Source organism: Salmo salar, chromosome 03, assembly GCF_965601325.2.
Source record: "Salmo salar chromosome 03, fSalSal1, whole genome shotgun sequence".
Classification (NCBI taxonomy): Eukaryota; Metazoa; Chordata; class Actinopteri; order Salmoniformes; family Salmonidae; genus Salmo; species Salmo salar.
Window position 1 is genome coordinate 33,644,128 of NC_138293.1, and position 23,821 is coordinate 33,667,948.

General features: G+C 39.1%; 1 protein-coding gene across 6 annotated transcripts in view; it reads right to left on the reverse strand.

Annotated features, from left to right (window-relative positions):
- Window positions 1-22,675, reverse strand: part of st18 (ST18 C2H2C-type zinc finger transcription factor) — a 41,374-nt gene extending 18,699 nt beyond the window's left edge. For 2 of the 6 annotated variants that reach the window (XM_014191151.3, XM_014191147.3), the window contains exons 1-5: window positions 22,335-22,674; window positions 7,741-7,859; window positions 4,529-4,580; window positions 3,597-3,627; window positions 2,943-3,136 (exon numbers count right to left, since the gene is read on the reverse strand). In XM_014191151.3, the coding sequence (XP_014046626.1) occupies window positions 2,943-3,136; window positions 3,597-3,627; window positions 4,529-4,580; window positions 7,741-7,859; window positions 22,335-22,431 (493 nt within the window). In that variant the 5' untranslated portion in view covers window positions 22,432-22,674. Of the gene's footprint in view, window positions 1-2,942; window positions 3,137-3,596; window positions 3,628-4,528; window positions 4,581-7,740; window positions 7,860-22,334 lie in introns of all 6 variants that reach the window. The other 4 variants (XM_014191149.3, XM_014191148.3, XM_045714732.2 and 1 more) reach the window with 4 other exon arrangements.
- Between the last annotated feature and the right edge of the window lie 1,146 nt (window positions 22,676-23,821).

Here is a 23,821-nt window from a genome sequence, read left to right on the forward strand (position 1 = left end):
ACATCAGTTTTAAGTAGTTATTAGGTGTAAGCTAAGCAGGGCTTTATGATTTTTAGATATTAACGTGTAGTCATTCGCATACAACTCATTTAAGAAACCATATTTATATGTAAGCATAAGAACCAAGAAAGTGGCGAAAATGTCAGTGAAAAATATAAAATAAATATTCCATTGTTTTCCTCTTCTTTTCCTTTCTTTAATTACATTTTTTTCAATATGTCATTATGTGGAGTGCACCTAGTAATTTATTTTTATATTGATTCTTTACTAAACAGTTTTAAAAGAAAGCTTTTAAATTGTTTACCAGTGGACATTTTTATTGACATATGAAAATGTTTAATGTATCCCAGGACTGTGAGTAATGGTCAAATATTTGACAATTCATTTTCTGGTTTCCAGCTTAGTCAGTTTAAGTGGAACTGACAGGAAAGCTAGGCCTCTTAGTTCCCCAAAATGCATTTTAAATGACACTTTATTTTAGTAACACCCCTGATTATATTAATATTAACTCATGGTCAATGATTAACAATGGCAAGCTATCATCTGGATTGATTCGATAAAATCTCTTTTGATCCTCCAAATCATTTAAACTTATATTCTGTGCTAAAGCTCTTTGGTAAGGCCATAAGGGTTTTTACTTCATAAATCATAAGTAGGCTGTACTGTACTGAGTAGATCTATCCTCTTAAGTGGCTAGACGTCATGGACCAAACTACAAGTAGCCCACAGAGAATGGAATGAGAGGGATCCAATTGGTTGATGATAGATTTGGGAATAATTTAGGATGCATATAGGCTACGTAGGCTTGTAAGTGGATTCCGCTGAGGATGATATAGACATGATCAAACAGATACAACTCGTCATTATAGTCAGGCCACAGTACAAAACATAATCCCACAAAAAAGAAAAGCTGCTAAATGCAGGAAGTGTTATCTGGAAACGGACCTTTGGCAAAAAAGAAACTGGCTTTTGTTTTGAAGCATATGATTTTAGGTTGTGCAAATGTAGGTAAATGTATTGAATATAATACAGGACAGGTCAAAACATACCAGCAGCAGAGCAAGAAGTTGAATGAAATTGACTTGATGAAACTCCTTTTTAGACACAACCCCACAAAATTTCGAGCTGGATTTTGCAACGCAAAACGTGGCTAATAATCTCTTTGTTGTTAGAGACATTTCTTTCGAAACAGAGGCATACAAATAGCAGCCTGGCCAAAGAGTAAAAGTCAGTTATGCTTAGCTACAATTAGCAGAGCAGACAAAAAAAGTACTTATTTTTGTCCAGATGGATGACACACAGTGAGAGAAGTGCAGTGGAAAAGAGACTGCACTTGGATCCCTCCTGTGGTTTGTGTATTGGAACAGGTGAACAGTTTGTACTCCAGAATAGCCATTACCGGCGCTCTGCAGCAGGGTTGGAGCTTGGCTGGAGTTGAACGCAATGCGGCTCGACCAAATGAGAGGCTTATTTTTCCCTCTTTTTGTTATGAACTGCAGATATGAACAGTATCCCGCTGTTACATTCTTATTGCTTGTTCTATCCACTTGAACTGTCACAATCTTTTCACATAAAATAGCCCCAGACCAGATTGTGACAAAATTATATTTACAAATGTATGTAGATCTATGTTAACCACCCAATGTGCAGTCATTTGTTTGTGTTGCCTGACTTTTGATACATGTTCACTGTATTTTATAGGGCTTGCTGTTAGCAAGGGCCCTATTTTGATTTAAAAAAACATATATACTTTTCTTGATTAAAATGTTATAATGCAGTAGGAAGGTAATGGTGACTGAATGCAGACACATAAAACCTCTGCTTGAAATGCAAACAGACCATGAGAGGGAGGTATATGAACAAAGAAAGTTATCAGAGGGGGAAAAAAACGGATGGCAAAGCTAGTGCAAAAAGGGTTACGATAATTGTAATGTTATATGAACCCCAGAAACAAATAAATTCCATTTCCAATGAATCTGCACAATTCATTGAGCTACTCTCTTGGTCCATTTAACTACCCACATGTGTACTATAATGAGCTGTAGACATTATGCCTAATTATGTATATTTGGACTGTGTTAGAGGGCCTAACAAAAGCTTTCGAAGGGGACAATTACGTTTGTTGCTTAGTTACATCGTTAAAAATATACCAAATAAGTGCAGATTATAGTGGGTGAGAATGCATGTGTAAACCATGGATATTGTGGCCAAAATGCTCAAAATTCAATTCATTAGGAAATAGAAATGTTTTGCTTTTGGAGGGGGACAATGTTTTTAAATGAAATAAACACAAATATTTCCTTAAGTCGTTGAGTACGTAGCTTGGTCTTAGTATCTCCTGACAAATGAGCACCAGTGTATTCTATTCTATTGCATCAGCGACATTGCTTTTATAAGAACATGTTTAGGCAATGCCAATGTCCTCCTTCAGAAGGGGAGATGGTTTTAAGACTCAACATCAGCTTGTGTTAATAATCAATCAATGAAGTGTATATTCTACACTCAACTCAACTAACTTCACAAACAGCAACAGATGAGATTCAAAACAGAAGGTCCTCAAGCAAACACGATCATAATGTTTCAATTCTCAGTCTTTTCAACCTATTTTTGAATGGCTTTTCCCGAAAAACCAAACACATCAGAAAAAAAAGAAAATGAGAAGTCCGAAATCTGGCCTCATCAAAAAAGTGGGGAAAAGCCATGCCAAAAAAAAAAAAATCATGACAGATGAACTTCAATCTGAGGATGTGAGACAGACACAACTTATGTAGACCCAGCAGTGTCGTCTTTCACTTCCAGTACATAATGACTATGGGGTCTGGCTGATGCCGGGCCCTAAAAGGCAATTGAGAGGGACGGAAATATGAATGCAACAGATGGGATTTTAAAATTCAGCGTCAATTGTTCATCAAAACAGACAAAACAACAGGACATCTGTCTACCTGCTGGAGTGTCAATGTTCCTCAGCTCTTCTTTGTCCTGTGACTGTGCCAGGTCCTCGTTCTCCTCCTCGCAGCACGCCTCGCTGGGGCTGTAGTGGCGGGGCCTCATCAGGAGAGACTTTCTCTTGTTGACGGGGGCGCCCTGCACCCCTTCCTGGGCGAGTCTTTTCCTAGCAGCCATAGACCCATATGTGCTATTGTGGGGGGATGGATGAATAAAAAGAGCAACGGGGTCAACAAAGTGCCATAGCCGTTACTGGGGTTCATCTGGAAACTTTGAACTGAAAGTGAACCTAAAATGTAACATTGTCAGTTTATTCACCGATTGTATTTTTGTGGGACTCAGAAAGTACAAGTGTCATTTGTAGCTAGAGTGAAAAAGGTCAACATTAGGTTGAAGAAACTGTATTTAGCTGAGATGATGAACAAACCCCCCAAAAATACCATTAAAAAATGATGTATGTAGAAGCAGTGAAGAGCTACGGGGACAAATGTAATTATAACCATTATTATCAAGATAAGAGCATGGCCAGCATACCACATCTACTAACAAAGGATGCCTATTTCACTCTGTATTTAAGGACATAGAAACCTGGGGTGAGTTAGAGGATATCTGTAAGAGTTTATTTTCAAATAGAGGTCATGAACCCTTACCCGGGAGCCTGGGTGATGCATTCAACTGGAACTGGAAACAGAAGCAGAAGCAGAGGTATGTCAGGTAAATAGTCATGTTCACATTTCCTTGGTGGAGTGACTCAGGCTCTGCATCTGTCTACTTGGGAAACAAAATCCTGATCAAGGCTACTGATCTAGTAGCTCCACCTTTTGGATAACCAGTCGGGAAGGAACACTGTGGCCTACTACTGTACACTCATGGTAGTGGGGTGTTCGCCTAGCATGAATTTTGGAGCGTACTCTAGCAGATTATCTATAAAAAAAAATAGTTAGTGTTACTTGTCAAAAAATGTGTTGCTATATTTAAATGTTTTACTATTTTTTTTTTTTAAAGCTTTCTAATATGAACAAAATTATCGCAAAGATTCCCTTTATATTGATAACAAATCCACTCCCCCAATCCACTGTAGATCATCCTCCTGACAGCTTTGACAACATGATCTGAAAAGGCAAATCGATTTTCCCAGAGGGCCACGCAGAACAGAGGCAAATCTCATTCAGAGGTCCACTGTATTCCCATGAAGCGCAACTCCATAATACATTTTCCAGATGTAGTAATGGCTCTGGTGCCACCAACCAGACTTCAGAGGCTTTGAAAACTAGCATAATGGCATCGCCTGTCTAGAGGTTTTCAATCACACTATATATATATGCACTCCTTAACTAATTTGAGCCACTGTTCCAATTTGATGAAGTAATTCTCCATCTGAGTAATGTAATGGCAATGCAGTGCTCTTCAAATTGGTAAGATCATTCGTAAAAATTGACAGTTGTAAAGTTGGATTGTTGAACTGATATCCCCCTAGACCCCAGAGCTATATAAGGGGAATATGTATGAATAGCTGAAGCGCTCGGTTACTGCTATTGATGTGCTTTGCCTGAACATGGTAAGAGTTGTTGAAGCTACTCACCTTTGCCACCGTTGCATGTTCGAAGTGTGTTATCCTCTCCTTCTGAATCCATCTGTAAATAACGAACACACTATGTATCATTATGCATGTAACCCTCATTTCTATCGAAGTACAGATTCTGTAAATATTGACAACTGGGGACTGAAATAATGATGTTAACATTTTATCAGCAGACAGTGGATCCATTTAACGTTGGAGAGCCCTTGACGTCAGTGGTTGAAGTTTATTTGAAATGATTTTGACCGTTCCTATCAACAATAGCCTATATTCCCCCCGAAACATTGATGTAGTTACGTGCAAATTATCTGTGGCATTTAATCGGTGTAGAGTCACGAAAACACATGTAGCATGTAAAAGCAAAATGCCAAGCTAAGGTGAAGTTAAAACAAAACAAAAAAACTTTGAGGTGGGAAAAATGTAATAATGCAAAATAATGACATTAAAGTGCAGGTGGTAGCGTACAGACAGACAGTAGTGTGTTTAGACCAAAATAGTTGTTAAATTCCATCCACTCTCCCTCGCCACCATACGTGTGGATCCCAAATAAAACCTATTAAACGTAATTATTCCTGGCTGATGGCGGTGTATAGTGGTCACAGGCCAGTGAAATCTGTGAGTCACAGGATACGCTGTTACTTTTCCTGGTAATGGGAAACATGACTCCTCTCTCTGGTTTGCTGTTGTGATTGAAGGCACTGACCTGTCATACATTTATAATAGGGGAGCAGGTGTGGCAGTGATGAACCTTAATTTCCTTTAATAAACCTTTTATGTGCCACACTCTTAATGCCACGCCGGGCCCTCAGAGGACCTGCACATAATAGGTTCATTACTTTTGATTACTAGGGCCCTATTGAGACAAACAACTACCCAAACACTATAGATGACATTCTGTAACAACTAATGTACTGATTACTTCATTACACTTTTTCCAAACAGACACACACATGCAGACAGACAACTCACTCATTTTGTAAGCATTTATAGATACTGTGTATGTGCTACAATGTCTACAGTAACACAAATACATTTCAAATTCAGCTAGCGTAATTGCTGTATTCATTTCACAGGTTGACAAACATTTACAAATGATGCACCTCTGTGTTATTGAGAAGCAACACTCACATTATGTAAATCTACTTGTTTTAAACAATATTTCATAATATAACCTCTTGTACCAGAACATTTAATACCTTATTTACGCTCTGTACATGAAGTATTTGGATTCCTCTTTCTTACAAGTCAAGCCACAATATCATGTTTTATGAAAACACTAAAGCGTTATGGTAACAGGTATTGAACATACTAATGCTCCTATCTACATTAGATCTCCGGTGACCTTGGTTCTGACACTGAGGAGTACATACAGTAATTTCACTGATCATTTGTCAGCAGATCAGTCTTTTACAAACGCAGTCAATATGTTTGTGAGAGAGTTCAATGACGTACTGTACTCCTTCAAATGCCTGTATCTATTAAACGAAATGTATTATCTGAGGGGAGACGAACGAACCGATCGAACCTTTTATGTTCAACATTATAGTTTCTGCTTCATGAGCAGCACAAAGGTTCTGAGAGGGTATATAGAGGATGTGCTTTTGGCACCCATTTGACGACCGCTATCATCGGTCCTTATACTCAAAGCTGTTTAGCTGTATCTAATTCTGCAGAGGAGGAATCGGAAGTATGGTAATGGAGCAGCTCCAGTAGATGTTTAAGGGTATGAGAGAGAAGTAGAAAACTTGTGCAGACAGGGAGAGAACGCATGACGTTCAAAGAGTATTTACATGGGCAGTACAAATAGATACATGCTATTCAAATAAGACCTTGTTTGTGTTTAATATTTACTACACTCTCAGGCTGTGATTTGTTTGTGTCATATATTCCCGACATGCCACAAAACTGTATGACATTATAAATTATGATGGCTCTTTGGTGGTCATTGGTCAGTACAAAATATGTCCCATTTCTTCACTGTTGACAGTGTGATCAAAGTATTTTTAAAGAGGCTATCCTTAAACAAAGCTGTCCGGACATTGTTATGGTTTCAGCTAGCCAATTTGGACTCATAAACTGGGAGGCATGGTAACCTTCAGCCTACCTTAAACCTTAAGTAAGATACATTACTTATTAGTTAAGTGCTGTGGTATAACAACAAAGCAGCACACTCAGCGAAGCTAGCTACACATCCCTGCATATGTAAAACAATATCTGAGTCTGTGATTTCACAGGGGTCAAAAGGGCGTTGACATGACACTGCTAAACATGCTGCTCATCCAAAACATCCTGGCTACCACTTCCATTAGCCTTAGAAATACACAACTATATCCGTTCACAGGTAAAGTGAATTGGTAAAATATATGTTATTTTTATTCAGGACATCCATGAGCAGCATGCTATAATATCCAAATGTATGTTACCTGAACCTATTACTAGAAAATATATACTGAATAAAATGTAAACGCAACATGTAAAGTGTTGGTCCCATGTTTCATGAGCTGAAAAAAAAAAATCTCAGAAATGTTCCATATGCACAAAAAGCTTATTTCTCTCAAATGTTGTGCACACATTTGTTTACATCCCTGTTAGTGAGCATTTCTCCTTTGCCAAGATAATCCATCCACCTGATAGGTGTGGCATATCAAGAAGCTGATTAAAAAGCATGATCATTACACAGGTGCACCTTGTGCTGGGGACAATAAAAGTCCACTTTTGTCACACAACTCAGTGCCACAGATGTCTCAAGTTTTGAGGGAGCGTGCAATTCAATTGGCATGCTGACTGCAGGAATGTCCACCAGAGCTGTTGCCAGATAATTGAATCTTAATTTCTCTACCATAAGCTGCCTCCAATGTCATTTTGGAGAATTTTGCAGTAAGTCCAACCGACCACGTATAACCATGCCAGCCCAGGACCTCCACATCCAGCTTCATCACCTGCGGGACCATCTAGGAGTGGGCGGGGAGTATTTCTGTCTGTAACAAAACCCTTTTGTGGGGAAAACCTCATTCTGATTGGGCTAAGCCCTCTCAGGCCCACCAATGACTGTGCCCCTACCCAGTCATGTGAAATCTATAGATTAGCACCTAATTCATTTATTTCAATTGACTGATTTCCTTACATGAACTGTAACTCAGTAAAATCTTTGAAATTGTTGCATGTTGCAATTATATTTTTGTTCAGTATATATACAAATATATTATTAGGCCTACCTTTGTTTGCAGTTTTCTGGGCAATATATACGACGTGCTGCAAGGTCCACGCAGTCCACCTTGGTTGACGTGTGCACAATTGTTGACTTGTTTCAGGATGTGAGTGAGAAATTCATTCTCTGTAAAAACAAATAGATATATATATTTAAGCAATAAGGCACGAGGGGGTGTGGTATATGGCCAATATACCCCAGCTAAGGGCTGTTCTTAGGCACGACGCAAAGCGGAGCATTCAAGGCTCAAACCACCCAGTTTATATATATATATACCTTTAATGCAAAATAAATAAATAAAAGGATAAAATAAAAAGTGGAGTGGAAAGATACAACTTTAGAACTGTTGTGAACTATCGGAACTATCGGAACTATCTCACCGAAATGCACTATTTTCAATTTTGTATAGTATCAACTTACCATAGTATATTTAAGCAATAAGGCATGAGGGGTGTGGTGTAAGGCCAATTTACCATGGCTAAGGGCTGTTCTTAAGCACGACGCAACACAGAGTGCCTGGATACAGCCCTTAGTAGTGGTATATTGGCCATATACCACAAACCCCCGAGGTGCCTTATTGCTATTATAAACTGGTTAAAAAAGTAATTAGAGCAGTAAATATAAATGTTTTGTCATACGTGTGGTATACAGTCTGATATACCACGGATGTCAGCCAATCAGCATTCAGGGCTCGAACCACCCAGTTTATAATGGATAATGAATTATCGATAATGATCTTACTATTCCAAGCCTCACTGCTAGCTAAAGGTTTCTGGTCATGATAGACATACATGGTGAGTAACGTGCAGTCAGTCTGAGATGGTGGGGAGCAGGAAACATGATAATACCTCACATTGTGGAATGAAGGAACAAGATGCAAATTGATTGCTTGACAGAGATTGAGCGCAGTCTAATTAATACAAAACATCCAAGAGGGAAAACAAGGATGAACACAATGAGTACATTAAGCCTCTTCACTTCACAGATCTTATTACAGGAATTATTTATTTCGGTTAGCTTTGAAAAAGAAAAAAAAGGAAAAACAGAAAACATCATCTTAATTAAGGCACTCAGAGCATTTCCCCTCTGGAAAACAAAAGGGAGGACTCTGGGAGACATTAGCATAAGAAAAAAGAGACCCACTACTATTTGAGGCAGGCCGGTGGGTTTGTCATCTTCTGAGTCATATTCCTGCCCCTCCCAACAAAAATAGACAAATAACGTCTTGCTGTCGGAGGACTATTTGCCCATGTGTGGGGCAGATTTCTCTGGGGATACTGAGTTGCCTAATGCCTGATGCTCAGGGTTTCTATGTGATTCTCTATGTGCTAATCTGGCTGCTTTGCTTGCTGTCCTTGGGCCCAGCCCAATCCCCATCCTAACCCCATCTGCTACCTTTCCCACAGAGGAGAGGAGAGAATGGGACTGACTGACTGGGACTGGGACTGGGAGAGGAGAGGGCTTCTCAGTCCAAGCAGTCATGAATAACCATGGCCTCATCCACTCTTTGGAGAGGGGTTGAATGGGGACCGCTTATCCATTGGATATGTTACTTAGGATCCAACTGTGGTTTCCCCCTGCTCTAATCAAAGGGAGGTGAATAATATAACATAAATGCAATCAAGCCTATATTGTTCATAATTATTGTTCACCATTGCTGTACATACTACAAGTGGGAAATATACATATGATTACAGATATGAGGTTATTTGCTTCAATTCAACTTCAAAAGGTTAGCCATTGACAAGGTACTGTGGTTTTTCTCATATTGTTAATATTGAAGGAACCACTATTGCCACTTATACTACTATCTACAATGACTACTACCACTTACTACGACTAGGACTACTACTATTGTGGTTGATTACCAAGACACTAACGGTGCACCTGTACGCCGCCATCTACACAAGTGGCGTTGTTACTATTTTGACCCATCCCAACAACTGCTGCGCTGCTACTGAGCCAACTAATAGGGATATTCATGAGTACAATAATCGTCACCATTGACCTTGAGCCATTGAAATGTCCCCTTGTTCCCAGCTTATCCCTGCACTTGGGACACCCTTGTGTAATTAACGTCGGCACTATTGTGATAAAGTAAAACTAAGTCAATGACACTGGCGGCAAATCATTTAAAAACCAATACAACCTTACAGTTGTGCAAGTAATATTTCAAAGACCATGAAAAGGAATATAATTGTTTACATTTCCTTCAGATTGGGGCAGAGGCAGGACGATAGCTAGGCAAATGAGATTACACCAAATAAGATGTTTAAAATGTCAGCTCCCTAACACTCACCCCAACCAACTGTTATGATTAGATTACACTTTTAACATAATTACTGTCTAAAGCTGTGTGCGGAGACAATGCATAAATAACGAAAGAGAGCTCTATCTGAACTGATACCTATCCTTTTTTTTTCCCCTCGCCGAGCCTTTTCTCTTAACCTTTCTTTAGCAGTATCATTTTGAATTATGGGGATGGGTAGATGCTCTGCACAAGGTCACTGTCTGTTCAGTTCCCCCCCCCCCCTCCTGTTTTTGTTTCCTCTTCCAGAGGCAGACTATACGAACGAAGGGTTAAAACTGGAATGGATTTAATTATGGAATGAATGGAATTATAATGCGCCTGCAGCAAGTTTTCCTCCTTATTTATTAAAGCAGCTGATGGGCCAGGTTTGATGAGCCACTTCTGGCATAATTGAGTCATCACACAAAGAGGGTTCATCGCATTCAGAGTGGTTTTATCAGCAGCAAACAGACCTGATTACTGGCAATTACACTCTGATCTATGGGAAGGAGAAAAAAAAGGCGAAATGTGCGGTGTAACTTCTGTGATTATAGTTTATCCCAGGAAAAAATGTCACATTCATTTTACATGCTAAGTGTTTTCTTTTTCTGCATAATAAAGAGCAAACGGCAAGAGATATCACAATTTACTTTAATATTTCCTTGTAATGAATGTCTACGTGTATATGGCAAGCTGATCATAATTGTACATGTAACATGGGTTTTTGTTATCCTCCACTGTGCTTTGAATCAGCAATATGTAAAGTGTTGTTTTTTTTTTACAACAAAAAAGGTACGCTTTACAATAATGGTGGTCGCTTGTGTGCAGACAGTGATATAAACCTTGTCAGTGGAGAGCCAAATTGAAATGTTATATGATGGTAAGGAACACAGAACTCCTTTCACCACCTTTCATTGACATGCAAATTCATTCATAGTGAGTTAATCAAGCCCTGCTCAGAGACTATTTTGATAAACAAGTTTTTGAAAAAAGGATTTTCTATTTGCAGTGCTGTGACCAGGCAGCCATCAGATGCCCTCTGCCTAAAAAGCTAGCAGCTGGACATTAGAATAATAGCTAAGAGACGTTTTAGGAGGGGGAGGGTGAAAGAGAGGAAGGGGGGTCTCTGATTTTCCTATTCATATCAAAGCCAGCCTTTAGAATGATTGGGACATTCTCTTTTAGATTTCATACAGATGCATTTTATAAACTCTTGAGAAAATTAGGGTAATGTTTCTATAAAATGCAGTATCTCATATTCGTTTCATATTAACAAACGGGTTCCGAGACGTTTCATTATTGGTGACTTTCTTATGATTCAGAACAAATAAAGATACGATTGATCTATTAAAAAAAATGACCTCGTGAGAAACAGCTCTGTGACAACACCTGCAATTTTTCTGAAAATTGTCTTAAGGACTATAGAAGTTCAAAATATCATACACAGTAGTGGTCTTTGTAATGCTCCCAACTCATCCCATCAAAAATCCTCACAGTATACCTCTTCCATTGAAAGATTGTATATTCAATACCATGACAAGATGACAGAATGTAGAAAGTAGAAAAAGTCAAAACAGTAGAGAAAACTGTGGACAGTGACAGCAAGTAGGATAAAGAAGCTAAGCCAGGTACATGTAAAGTACAAATGCAGGATAATAATTTCAGCCAGTTTGCTCTAGCAGGAAAATAATCCTGCAGCAACAGGAAATGTGAATGATTATGTATATTATAATAAATGGACATATTTGTAGGGGTTGATAAAAAATGTTGTTAGCGCAAATCAACTCTGAAACTTCAGACAACAAATTTCAAACTTTAGGAGCCTTTTTAAACTCAAATACACAACAAGTTAGCATTTTCTGCTGTGGAGGACAATTCTCAGCAATAAAAGAGCAATCAAATGCAGATCCTACATCTTTATGGAAGAAGCCATGCCTGACTTGCCTAATTCCCCACTATTTCAGTATTGATAATGTAATATACATTCAATGAGAGAGAGAGAGAGAGAGAGAGAGAGAGAGAGAGAGAGAAGAAGAGAAACCATATGAACAATCGTCAAATTGTAGAACACCAGTCCATTCACATAAATAAAGTAAAAGGGAGACAGAATATCTTCTGATCAGTGGACTTTCACTTTTCACACACCAATTTCCTCATAGAGGGGCGCTTCCAGACTTCTAAAAGACACTGAGACAAAATGTTGAAGACAACTGTGATTTCAGACATTACAGTCTCTCATGCAGCCATCTTGGCCGCTAAGCAAAGTGTTTGTGTCTAATGCCAAATTAGTACTTTTATACAAAATTGGCTTCTTTCTTATCACTTCCCCAAGACTGAGAAGCTTCAATAAAGAGGGTGAGGCTCCCCAGAATTTGTAACAGACAATTAGGAGCCTGGCTGGCCAGCCACTATTGCTTCAATGATTTGTTATGATGGCATAACTACAGGGGAAACTCGTTATTGGAGCCAGCTAGCAAGACACCCCATAAAAGAGTCAGACGGTGACACCTGCGCTGAGGTGATTTATAAATCTTGTAATCACTTTCCAAAGTCACCCCAAAGCCTTCCCTTCTCAATTGAGCTAATCTGGACCAGGACCACACCGTCATCGTGGCACAAAGTCCAGATTGGTCCTTCTTCTTTCGCCATCAGAGAGCCAATTTCAGGTGGGTTTTTTTTACAACATTTGGGGTACCTTTGTAGTTATATTATTCTATGAAATATGGCTTTTTAGATGATTTGCAATTATCAAATATCAATCTGAATCAGAACAGAAATGTGGAAAATTCAAAAACAGCAGATTGCTTTGTTTTGTGGAATGGTTGGCTACCATGCTAGCTATAACTACCAAGATAAATAATACTCCAAATTAAATTTAGCCTACATTACAGGATTGTACCCATTTACGTTTCTTTTCCAAGGCACAATCCATTAACACATATGTTATATTAGTTTGCATTTTTGAAATCATCAGTGAAGATAGATTTTTCAAAACACTAACACAGACTAATTCATTGACAGGTGTTTTGGGGGAAAGAAGTTCCAGCCCGGGTGTCTGTCATCACTACAAAGTAATCCTGGCCATTGTTCCTGCCCAAGGAGACCCTTTTCACGCAGGAGGGTTGCCTGAATGCTACCAGGTGGTCGGCAATTTGGAGAAACGTAGTAACCGTTCAAGCTAATCCCCTTGCCACAAAAGGCAGGTCTCCCATGTCTAGAGGCCTCAGGGTTTAAGGGAAAAGTTTACATAGTACACACACACACACACAGACAGACAGACACACACACACACACACACACATGCACCCTATACACACATGCATCCACACCATACACAAACACACACACTGTACACAGTGTTTGTGTGTCTGAAAGGAGCCAGGCAGTGCTGTAGCCTGATTCCTAATCAGATTGCGCTGAAGTGAACAGCTCGCATGGCAGCTGTAGTTTTCCCAGGGTTAATTACCTTTCACTGCTCTCTCTAAATGAGTCAGCTGTTCCTGTCATTAAACAACTCCACTCTATCTCTGCTCCTCTGTCCTGCCCTGTCCTGTCCTCCACACATACACAATCACACGCACATATACTCAAAATACGCAAAACACGCAGACACACATGTACACGCGAATAGACACAACAACAACACAAACTCGATCCATGTCTTCTCATCCTGCACCGCCACTCACATCCAACAATGTTCTGGATATGGAGCCCAAAAAAAGACTTGGTCACTTTACTAATGAAGAGTTGGAGTCAACGGCTGTTAAAATAGAGGCCATTATCCTTTACTTTCAGCTCCAAACATGTATTTATGCTCATGCAGATGGGATGCTGAATTGGGATGCTGAATACTAGCCCCTCACCCTGTCAAAGGGGGATAATACCAATCTGTCAAGGTCTCATGTTATCTGGCTTCAACTCTTACTGAGTAAGTATATACATTTATAAAGTAAATGATCCCAATAAACACAGACACAACCCACATACACATGCACAGGTGGACAGACGTACACACGCACGCACACACACACACACACACACACACACACACACACACACACACAGTTTGTGTGTGTTCAGCTCTACTCTCTGATATAGCTGTGCTGTCATCAATTCTGAAAAATTTCCCAGCTCACTGAGCTCCGTGGCTCAGGATGTTGGGGGAGTTTTAAGTGATTTTTGCCACTGTGTGATCCCCTGGCCACCTGGATTACAAACTCTAGTCCTTTAACTCATGCCAGTATAATTCCGTGTTAACTCGGATTTACCTCTGGCATATGAATTCTCAGTCTGCATCAGCTTTGTTTGGAATGAGTAGTACATTAAAAGTATTGTATGCCTTATGGAGATGTCTTATTGTAAAAATCCTTATTTTGCTCGAAAAAATGCAATAATGCTTATAAAAGCAATTTAGTTATTCTAATGGGGGAAATGAATACAATAGTTTCCATTGACCATTTTACAAATATTGTTCAAAACCAGGAATAACTACAATACCTTCATGCAGTTAAATGCCTGTAACTATGGCAATGTACACATGCGGTGTGTGGTGCAGTCAAAGTATACAAGTTGGTCATGTGTACCGTTAGCCAGGCTGTTTTTGCAGTTTATCATGCTTAATATCATGGTTATCGAAGCGATCGTGATATAAAAAATATGTCTGGAGCAGCCCTAGAGGATCTGAATAAAGTATTATCCAACATCTATACAATCTCCTCAACCACACACACACACACACACACACACACACACACACACACACACACACACACAGACACACACCACACACACACACACACACACACACACACACACACACACACACACACACACACACACACACACACACACACACACACACACACACACACACACTTCTGGGATAGAAGAGTTAAGCCCTGACTATAGTATTTTGTACTTAAAAGGTTAGCAGGGCTGTTTTAGAGTTTGGACCAAGCTTGCCAGATCAGCAGATGGTCCATGATTATGATTATATGCATCAATAAAATGAATAATCTTTAACAAATGTAAATTTGACTTAACTCCAGGGTTTAATAAAAAAAGATGGACTTTAACCCACTTTGCAGTCTGCCGGCCATGCATGATATTTTGATACACTTAAATGATGTAGGGTACATAATATACTGACATATATGTAAACCAGCCTAAAACTGTAGAGAATACTACTGCTACTGTCCCGTGAGCATAGGACAAAGTCTATGCCAGAAATAAGTTTAAGTCAGAAAAAAAAGACTTTATGGACATGAACTGAATACACAGACAGATATTTAGTAACTTTGTAATATTAAGAAATAGCCAAAAAGAATGCACTGAAATACACTACCATGTCCCCTTTAAAACAACATATAAAACTTTTATTTTCAGCACTTGGACAGCGCTCTAAAGAACTGAAAGCATACTTGAGTTTGACCAGAGTAGTCACGAAGAAACTACCATGACGTAATGGAGGGGGTTCCTAGCGTGTCAAGTCACAGTAAGGAAGCAAGCAAGGAGAGGAAACGGTCTCAACTTATTGTGGTAGCTGGGTCTCGTCCTCTATCACATTAGTCAATATGTCTGGAAGTGAAAGTCTCCTTAGAAGCTACGCTAACCTTTCATGAATCTACTAATCTGTTGAGAGCATTATTTACTCTGAAAGCTCTGCATTCACAAAACAGACACAGATATACTCACTCACTCACTCACTCACTCACTCACTCACTCACTCACTCACTCACTCACTCACTCACACTCTCACACGTAGATACACAGACACACAGACACACAGACACGAACATTTCCGACAGGACAGAATTGTTAGCCTGACTTACCATGCCCCTTTTAGCCTTTGTTTTGCCTTTCATAGTAACATCAAGGAGGTGAGGGTTTTGAAGGAAATCGGAGTGGGGTGGGTGGGTAGCCAGGCTAGTCCAGTGTGACGCTGCCGCGTGGTGGTGTGTGTGTGTGTGTGTGTGTGTGTGTGTGTGTGTGTGTGTGTGTGGTGTGTGTGTGGTGTGTGTGTTGTGTGTGTTGTGTGTGTGTGTGTGTGTGTGTGTGTGTGTGTGTGTGTGTGTGTGTGTGTGTGTGTGTGTGCGCGGGGACACTGTGATATTCAACGGAGCAGCTAAGCTTTTTTTGTAGCCTTTGTGTCATTCACTTAACAACCAATCTCATTAGCTGGCAGGCTACAATGGGCTGAATTATTTTCTGTGTAAATACACCACATGGTGACCCTCAAGGTAAGACCTCTGAAGGTCTTTTTAATCACATAAAAGATGGAATCCCCCCCAAAAATCAATGACCAAAAGAATGAACAGATTGCCCCTAAAAAAAGAATTGAATAAAACATTGTGTGGAAGATATTCCGTTTTAGGTGTGAGGTAGACAATTTCTGGTTTAAACGATCATATCAAGACATGGTTTTATGTATTTAAACACATATGCTTATAATTATATGGTGATGAAGTTCAGCATATTTAAGTATGTACTGTATGTATGTGTGTATGTACTGTATGTATCTATGTATCTATGTGTATCTATGTATAGATCTGTGCATGTATCTATAGATTTATGTAGCTATCTATATACATGATCTATGTATGTGTCCATAGATCTATGTAATGTATCTATGTACAGTATCTTTGTATCTGTGCTTTAGTTTGTTACATTTTTTTTTTTAACATTTCACTTTATATTATAACTGTATAAGCTGTTACAACATTCAATTTTGATTCAAATTTAAATTGAGTCCAAAACTTTTAATTCTCAAGTAGCTTACAAATCATTAACATTTTTTTTTTAAGAAATATGAAGTGAAACTATAAGACAATAAATTGTCAAACAGACAAAAAGGCTGGACATTTCTGATAATGTTCTACACATTTTGCTTTTCTTTTTGAAATTTCACTGATGCTGTGTTTCTAGAGCAGCAGACCTATAATTCCTTGCAAAATGAATTATTGTAAGTACTTGCAGTCATGACAGCTGTCTATAAGCATCAGGGACATGTCTATTGGCCAACTTGACCCTTGTTAGAAAACAAAACAAAACACAAAAAGAGAATAGTGCCTGGGACTGCCGTGCAGGGTCACTGGAGATTTTCCAGACAAACACAGAACAGGGGAAGGGAGGGGGGTAAGAATAAAAAGGACAGGCTCAGAATCTCATTTTAACAGACCGCACACAATCTGGGCTCCCACAGAACTATCTCTGCCTGACCGCTTTCTATTTATCCCTTATCAGTGTTTACCAACCGCTAGTTTTCTTTCATTCACACTGTGAGGCAGTTCTCTTACTATCAGTCAACAGCTGACACCGTGGAACAGCCTCAAAGGCAAGAGGAAGGGATCAAAACTAAACCAAAGCTGTTTAAACAATACAACAGAGGAAATAAATTCATAAATCCTAATTCTTCCCAACCCACAAGGGTACAAGCAGATCCTTTATAGTTAGGCCAACAAACAAAACCGCAGCCAATGAGGTAACATTACAATCAAGGTAATGTTAAAATATATTTTGAATAAAAAAGAGCGGAAACAAATCCCATGTCATTTTAATTAGGGACATCGCTTATAGCTCCAACATGTCAAGCATACAAAACCACTCACTAAAAACGATACATTTTTACATCTATTCTCTTTTAAAAATAATACTACCTGTTCACTTTTCAGTGAATTTATTTCTAGATAGATCATATATGAATATATCAAATGATCTGAGTTAGGTTATACAACATTTATAATATCAAAGTTTTATATAGTATTTCAACATTTCGTATTTATCACTAAATACTTATCTCATAGTCCGCATCAGGAAATATTTAACAACTGCTACTTCACAGCCAGGAATAAATGTATAGTCGATCCCACTCAGATCCACAAGAGCATTTTAAACATATATAGCCTTAAGTACATTGATCTTCAGAGGATTACTGCTTCATCATTATACAGAATCCATTATATATACTTAACCCATTGTGGGTTTTATATTAATTTGATATAGCCAAAGCACAAATATGGGTTACTAAACATCATATTGGCTGAAATCCTATACATATAGATCTGTAAGAAGACCAACATGACAATAAAACAGAGGCAGTGCCTTCAAAAAGTATTCACACCCATTTACTTATTCCACATTTTGTTGCATTACAGCCTGAATTTAAAAGAGATTCATTTGAGATTTTGTGGCACTGACCTACACACAGTACCACATAATGTCAAAATGGAATTATGTTTTTAGAAATGTTTAACAGTTAATAAAAATTGAAAGCTGAAATGTCATGAGTCAATAAGTATTCAACCCCTTTCTTATGGAAAGCCTAAATAAGTTCAGGAGGAAAATGTTCTTAACAAGTCTTAATAAGTTGTATGGACTTGCTCTGTGTGCAATGATAGTGTTTAACATGATTTATGAATGACTACCTCATCTCTGTACCCCACACATACAATTATCTGTTAGGTCCTTCAGTCAAGCAGTGCATTTCAAACACAGATTCAACCACAAAGACCAAGGAGGCTTTCCAGTGCCTCGCAAAGGGCACCTACAATATTGGTAGATGGGTAAAAATAAAAAAGCAGACATTGAATATCCCTTTGAGCATGGTGAAGTTATTAATTCAACTTTGGATGGTGCATCAATACATCCAGTCACTACAAAGATACAGGCGTCCTTCCTAACTCAGTTGCCGGAGAGAAGGGAAACCGCTCAGAGATTTCACCATGAAGCCAATGGTGACTTTAAAACAGTTACAGAGTTGAATGGCTGTGATAGGAGATAACTGAGGATGGATAAACAACATTGCAGTTCCTCCACAATACTAACCTAAATGAAAGAGTGAAAAGAACGAAACCCGTAGAGAATAAAATATTCCAAAACATGCATCCTGTTTGCAATTAGGCACTAAAGTAAAACTGGAAAAAATGTGGCAAAGATATTAACTTTATGTCCTGAATACAAAGCGTTATGTTTGGGGCAAATACAACACATCACCTCACTGAGTTCCACTCTTTAAATTTTCAAGCATGGTGGTGACTGCATCATGTTAGGAGTATGCTTGTCATCTGCAAGGACTAGGGAGTTTTTTTGGGATAAAATAAACGGAATAGAGCCAAGCACAGGCAAAATCCCAGAGGAAAGCCTGGTTAAGTCTGCTTTCCAACAGATATTGGGAGACTAATTTACCTTTCAGCAGGACAATAACCTAAAAGGCCAAATATACACTGGAGTTGCTTGCCAAGATGACATTGAATGTTGCAGGGTTGCCTGGTAACAGTTTTGACTTAAATTGGCTTTAAAATCTATGGCAAGAATTGAAAATGGCTGTCTGGCAATGATCAACAACCAACTTGATAGAGCTTGAATAATTTAAAAATAATAATGTGCAAATATTTTACAATGCAGGTGTGCAAAGCACTTAGAGACTTACCCAGAAAGATTCACAGCTGTAATCGCTGCCAAAGGTGATTCTAACATGTATTGACTCAGGCGTGTGAATACTTATGTAAATGAGATATTTCTGTATTTCATTTTCAATACATTTGCAAAAATGTCTAAAAACAGGTTTTCACTTTTTTGTTATGGCGTATTGTGTGTTGATGGGTGTGAAAAATAATCTATTTAATCAATTTTGAATTCAGGCTGTAAGAAAACAAAATGTGGAATAAGTCAAGGGGTATGAATACTTTCTGAAGGCATGAAAAATACAATTTTGGTGTGAATATCAGTGGTTGGCCGAAAACCAACCACATGCAGCAAAAAGGTTAATTCAGCATTGTTATAACAAATACATACTGCTGTTGTACATTTGGGATTTCAAATTCATTCCCAATCATACACGAACAGAACCGCTTTTGTGGAATTCTGTTCAAAAGTTAAGTAATTAATTACATTTATCCTTTCACCAGCTGCTCAACAGCAGATGGAACATTTCTGAAACCTTGCTGAATTAAATCCACATAATTCATTTTCATGGATTAACTAAGTGAAGTTTGAGTGTGGAAAAACAGGTAACAAAATATATGTTGGATGGACACTGAACGCTGAGCATTTCCTGCAATTATTTTCTACTGTAACTATTTTCTGCCTGCAGTGTTTCACAATGCTCAACAGTTACTTTCTCTATATTTGACTTGCTCTTGAATCGCATTTTTTGAAAGGTAAAGTGTGCTCTTGTCTTGAATAACTATTTGAATCTATTCGTCGAGTTATGGAGAGATTTGTCGAGTGCAAAGTGACAAAGTTAACAAGTCACAGGAGGGCACTTGATATCCCATAGAACAATCAATGTATCGTCACAGAACTCAACTTAGCAAGCTTTTCACAAAGAAAAAAAACGATATGCAGCAGTGGAGTTTTTGTCACCTCCCCCTCTGGACAACAAAGTCGTTACTCTCTAGGTACCATGGACAGCTCCTGTTGTCATACAGGAGTGCAGGCAGATTTAACATTACCCTATTATGTAGCAACTGACTTGCTTGGAGCAGGAAGGGGGCTTCATAAAGTACAGCAAGAGTGTAGAGGGGAGATGACTGTTTACACTACAATACCATATCATCCGGAATCTTTGTGTTGTTGAAGCTGTGGTATTACAAGAGCATGTAAAGAGTGACTATATGATCATGGTCTCAGTGGTTTGTCTCAGTTTGTTACATGTCTCTAACTCGTTTTATGAGACAAATCTAACTTGAAAATAATTATTATATATGACATGGCGTAATGGTCTGTATACCTCATTGCCTTTTTAAAATGTCACAGGTCAAATGGGATTCAGGGATTTGGGAGTTGATAAATAGGTAATTTTGTTGTTTGTTTTATTTAGTATGGTTTTTCAATAACAGGATACAAAATGTAATATTTGAGAGGTCTGTTCTAAACTGTTCCAACAGGAACATGCTGTTTAAATGACAAGCTGGAATGGTTTTTTTATTATTATTCTGCATGCTTACTTAAGCTTAACAAAACAACGTAAGGTAGAAATAGAAAACTACACAAACAAATATACACATTTTTACATCTTAAAAAAGAAGCTGATGCGAAATTTACTGACTACTTTAAGGATTTTAATCCCATTAAAGTCTTCTCACCCGCACAACACGTTACGCCTGTATATTAATGTAATCATGTGTACTATGCAAAGGCCTGGAAAAAAATCCTGAGCTGCACTAGTTGTGTATTTCTCAATACACAACTCACTTATCAACCCACCAGTTGTCTCGATAAAATCCCTACCTACAGTATGTTATGAAAAATGCATTCATTTTCTTCCAAATTAGCCCTTAAAATATTCTCCTAGCTTTGCCCTTCCAAGGCACAGTCCTAAGTCTATTGATAGTTACCAGTAAATGATCAACTTTTGCAACATCCATCCTTCCCACTAAATCAACAGTTTCCCTGGAGACCTTGGAGTACTGTGTCTCTTCAGAGTTTGTTCAGTTGTAAGGTATGGACCATGTATGCCACCGCAAAGTCTCAATGAACACTTATCACCGACTATAATACAACATTTAGAATACAACAGGATTCCAACAAACATTCATTCAACTTTTGTCTTTGGTTACCGTCACATAAAGTCCTGCTGTACATAAGCTGAGTCCAAAGCTTAAAAGAAAATAATGTAAGAAACGGTTTCAACAACGAACTCCCATGTTACCGGAAGGCTAAGTCAAAGTTTAAGTGCATTACGGCTCGATAGTCGTGTGTACAGCTGTCACTGCGAAAGCCGTCCAGCACAACCTGACAATGCTTTGTCTCTACACACAATACTAACATGCGTTCTTCTAAGACCGTAGCTTATACTCTAGCTAAATTAAACACACAGCATTTGTGTAGACAGCATCTAATGTTATCTGGATGATAAAAAATAGGTCATACTTCTTAAAAACCAGTTTGAGCCATATAATCTCCTCTCTAACAGTCGGAGACCTGAGCAGAAGCTGTTTTCCACTAGGTTTTCTAAGAACACAGAACCATCCTGTGTTTAGAAGAAAAATACTTTCCTGAAGTGCACAATGTATATTATTTGTGTATTATATCGGAAAACTAGTCATAGCAAACTCATTTTTAACACGTTAGTAGTCATCTGTCAAATAGCTTTAAGCATGTGCATTAACTGTAAAACAGTCATAGACGGTATATATAGCCCTAACAGCTTTTGATGAAGTCATATGACAGCGTCAAACATCAAGAGGGTAAAAACACTCGTCTTTCACATGCACTCACAGTCTACGATTGATGTCAATGACAAAAACAACTGACCACCAACACCAGCATAACCACTACATTACTATTATAGAAAATCATTTGACACAAACCTACTTCTATGATCCAGAAAGTTTGATTTCCCCCCCAGTCGCTTGATGGCCGAGCTGGTGCTGTGTCTTTGAAAGGTAGTCCCCAGGAATATGACATACTGTGCCTTTGACAGCCTGGAGATAAGCACCTGCGTTCGGGTCCCTTTTTACGTCACACCTCCCCATTCACAGCCCTTCAATATGATGCACATTTGCACATCAACAGCAGACAACCCCCTCCTCATTCTACTCCCACATCCGCAAACACACAAACAGGCGCACAAGGAGGCAGATGCAGGCGTCAGCCCTCCACACACACAGTACACTACACACAATTACACACTGCACACATACGCGCACACATGAACACACGCTGATTTATCTTCATATTTTTTTTTCCCCCCTCCTTTTTAATTTCCACCCCTTATATTAATGCTTCTAAAACTTTCACTTGCTTTGTCATAGGACTGAGTGGGGCATATGCTCTCCCAAGCTTCCCATATATCACTCATCATGCAAATGAGCGGGAATGTCAGTCCTCGGCAGCAGATGGCCAGGGATGATAACAATGGCTCAACAGACGAGTTTCAATGTCTGCGACTTTATCGCTACGGCAACAACAACCAAAGTATGTCATGAAAGCCTTGTCTGTTAATTTGATTTTTTTTCCCCCTTCTGTATCTTAGTACCTGTCTGTCTTTTTTTTTCTTCTCCTATTTGAATGAATGAATACCCCTTTTGTCCTAGACCTTTTCTGTTACCGGAGAGGACTAGCTATCAGTAAAAGGCAGGGACCTGGAAGTGATGTTTGGTGACTAAGGAAGGAAGGCTAGCTGCTGCATAGCAGATATTTAAGTAATTCGGTGTAATTCCTCCCTGTAGGCCATGTCAGCCTCCTGAGTTAGCTCATGCATTAGACAGGCCTGGATAGAGAGAGAGAAGGGGGAATAAAGAGAGAGAACAAACGCAGTTCTTACAAAAGCCCCCCAGCCCCAGCGCCAGTGATGTCACCCGCGTCCTGCTGACTCCTGTTAATACAAGCCCCCGTAGCAGAGAGTAAACAGTGGAAGCGTTTAGCAAACAGGGCCAGATTACAATGACAAAAGGAAGCCACACTTCTGGGTGGAGCCTGGGGCGGGAGGGGAGGGGCAGGAAGAACGGCGAGGGGGGGTTAGTATGGGGGTACGGGGCCGTAGCTTAGCCTTTCAAAAAAGTGATACCCGTAAGGGGCCTCTTAGAGATGCAAGCATCCCCTTCCCCAGCTGACAACAGGGGCCACCCAAACACGCTTATCTCTAGGTTATGCCGCTCCAGTCTCCGGGGAGAGACGTGTGAACACCATGTGTAATAATAATGAATTTTCTGTGCTTTTTTGTCATCTGCGAATTTTGGTTATGCAAGGCTGGGGACTTGAGGATGGCTGGGGTATATCATTACTTAAGGTTTGGCAGTTGATCATCAACTTGTTTAATACCTCATTTGAAAGTCTAATTTTGTAACTGTATTTC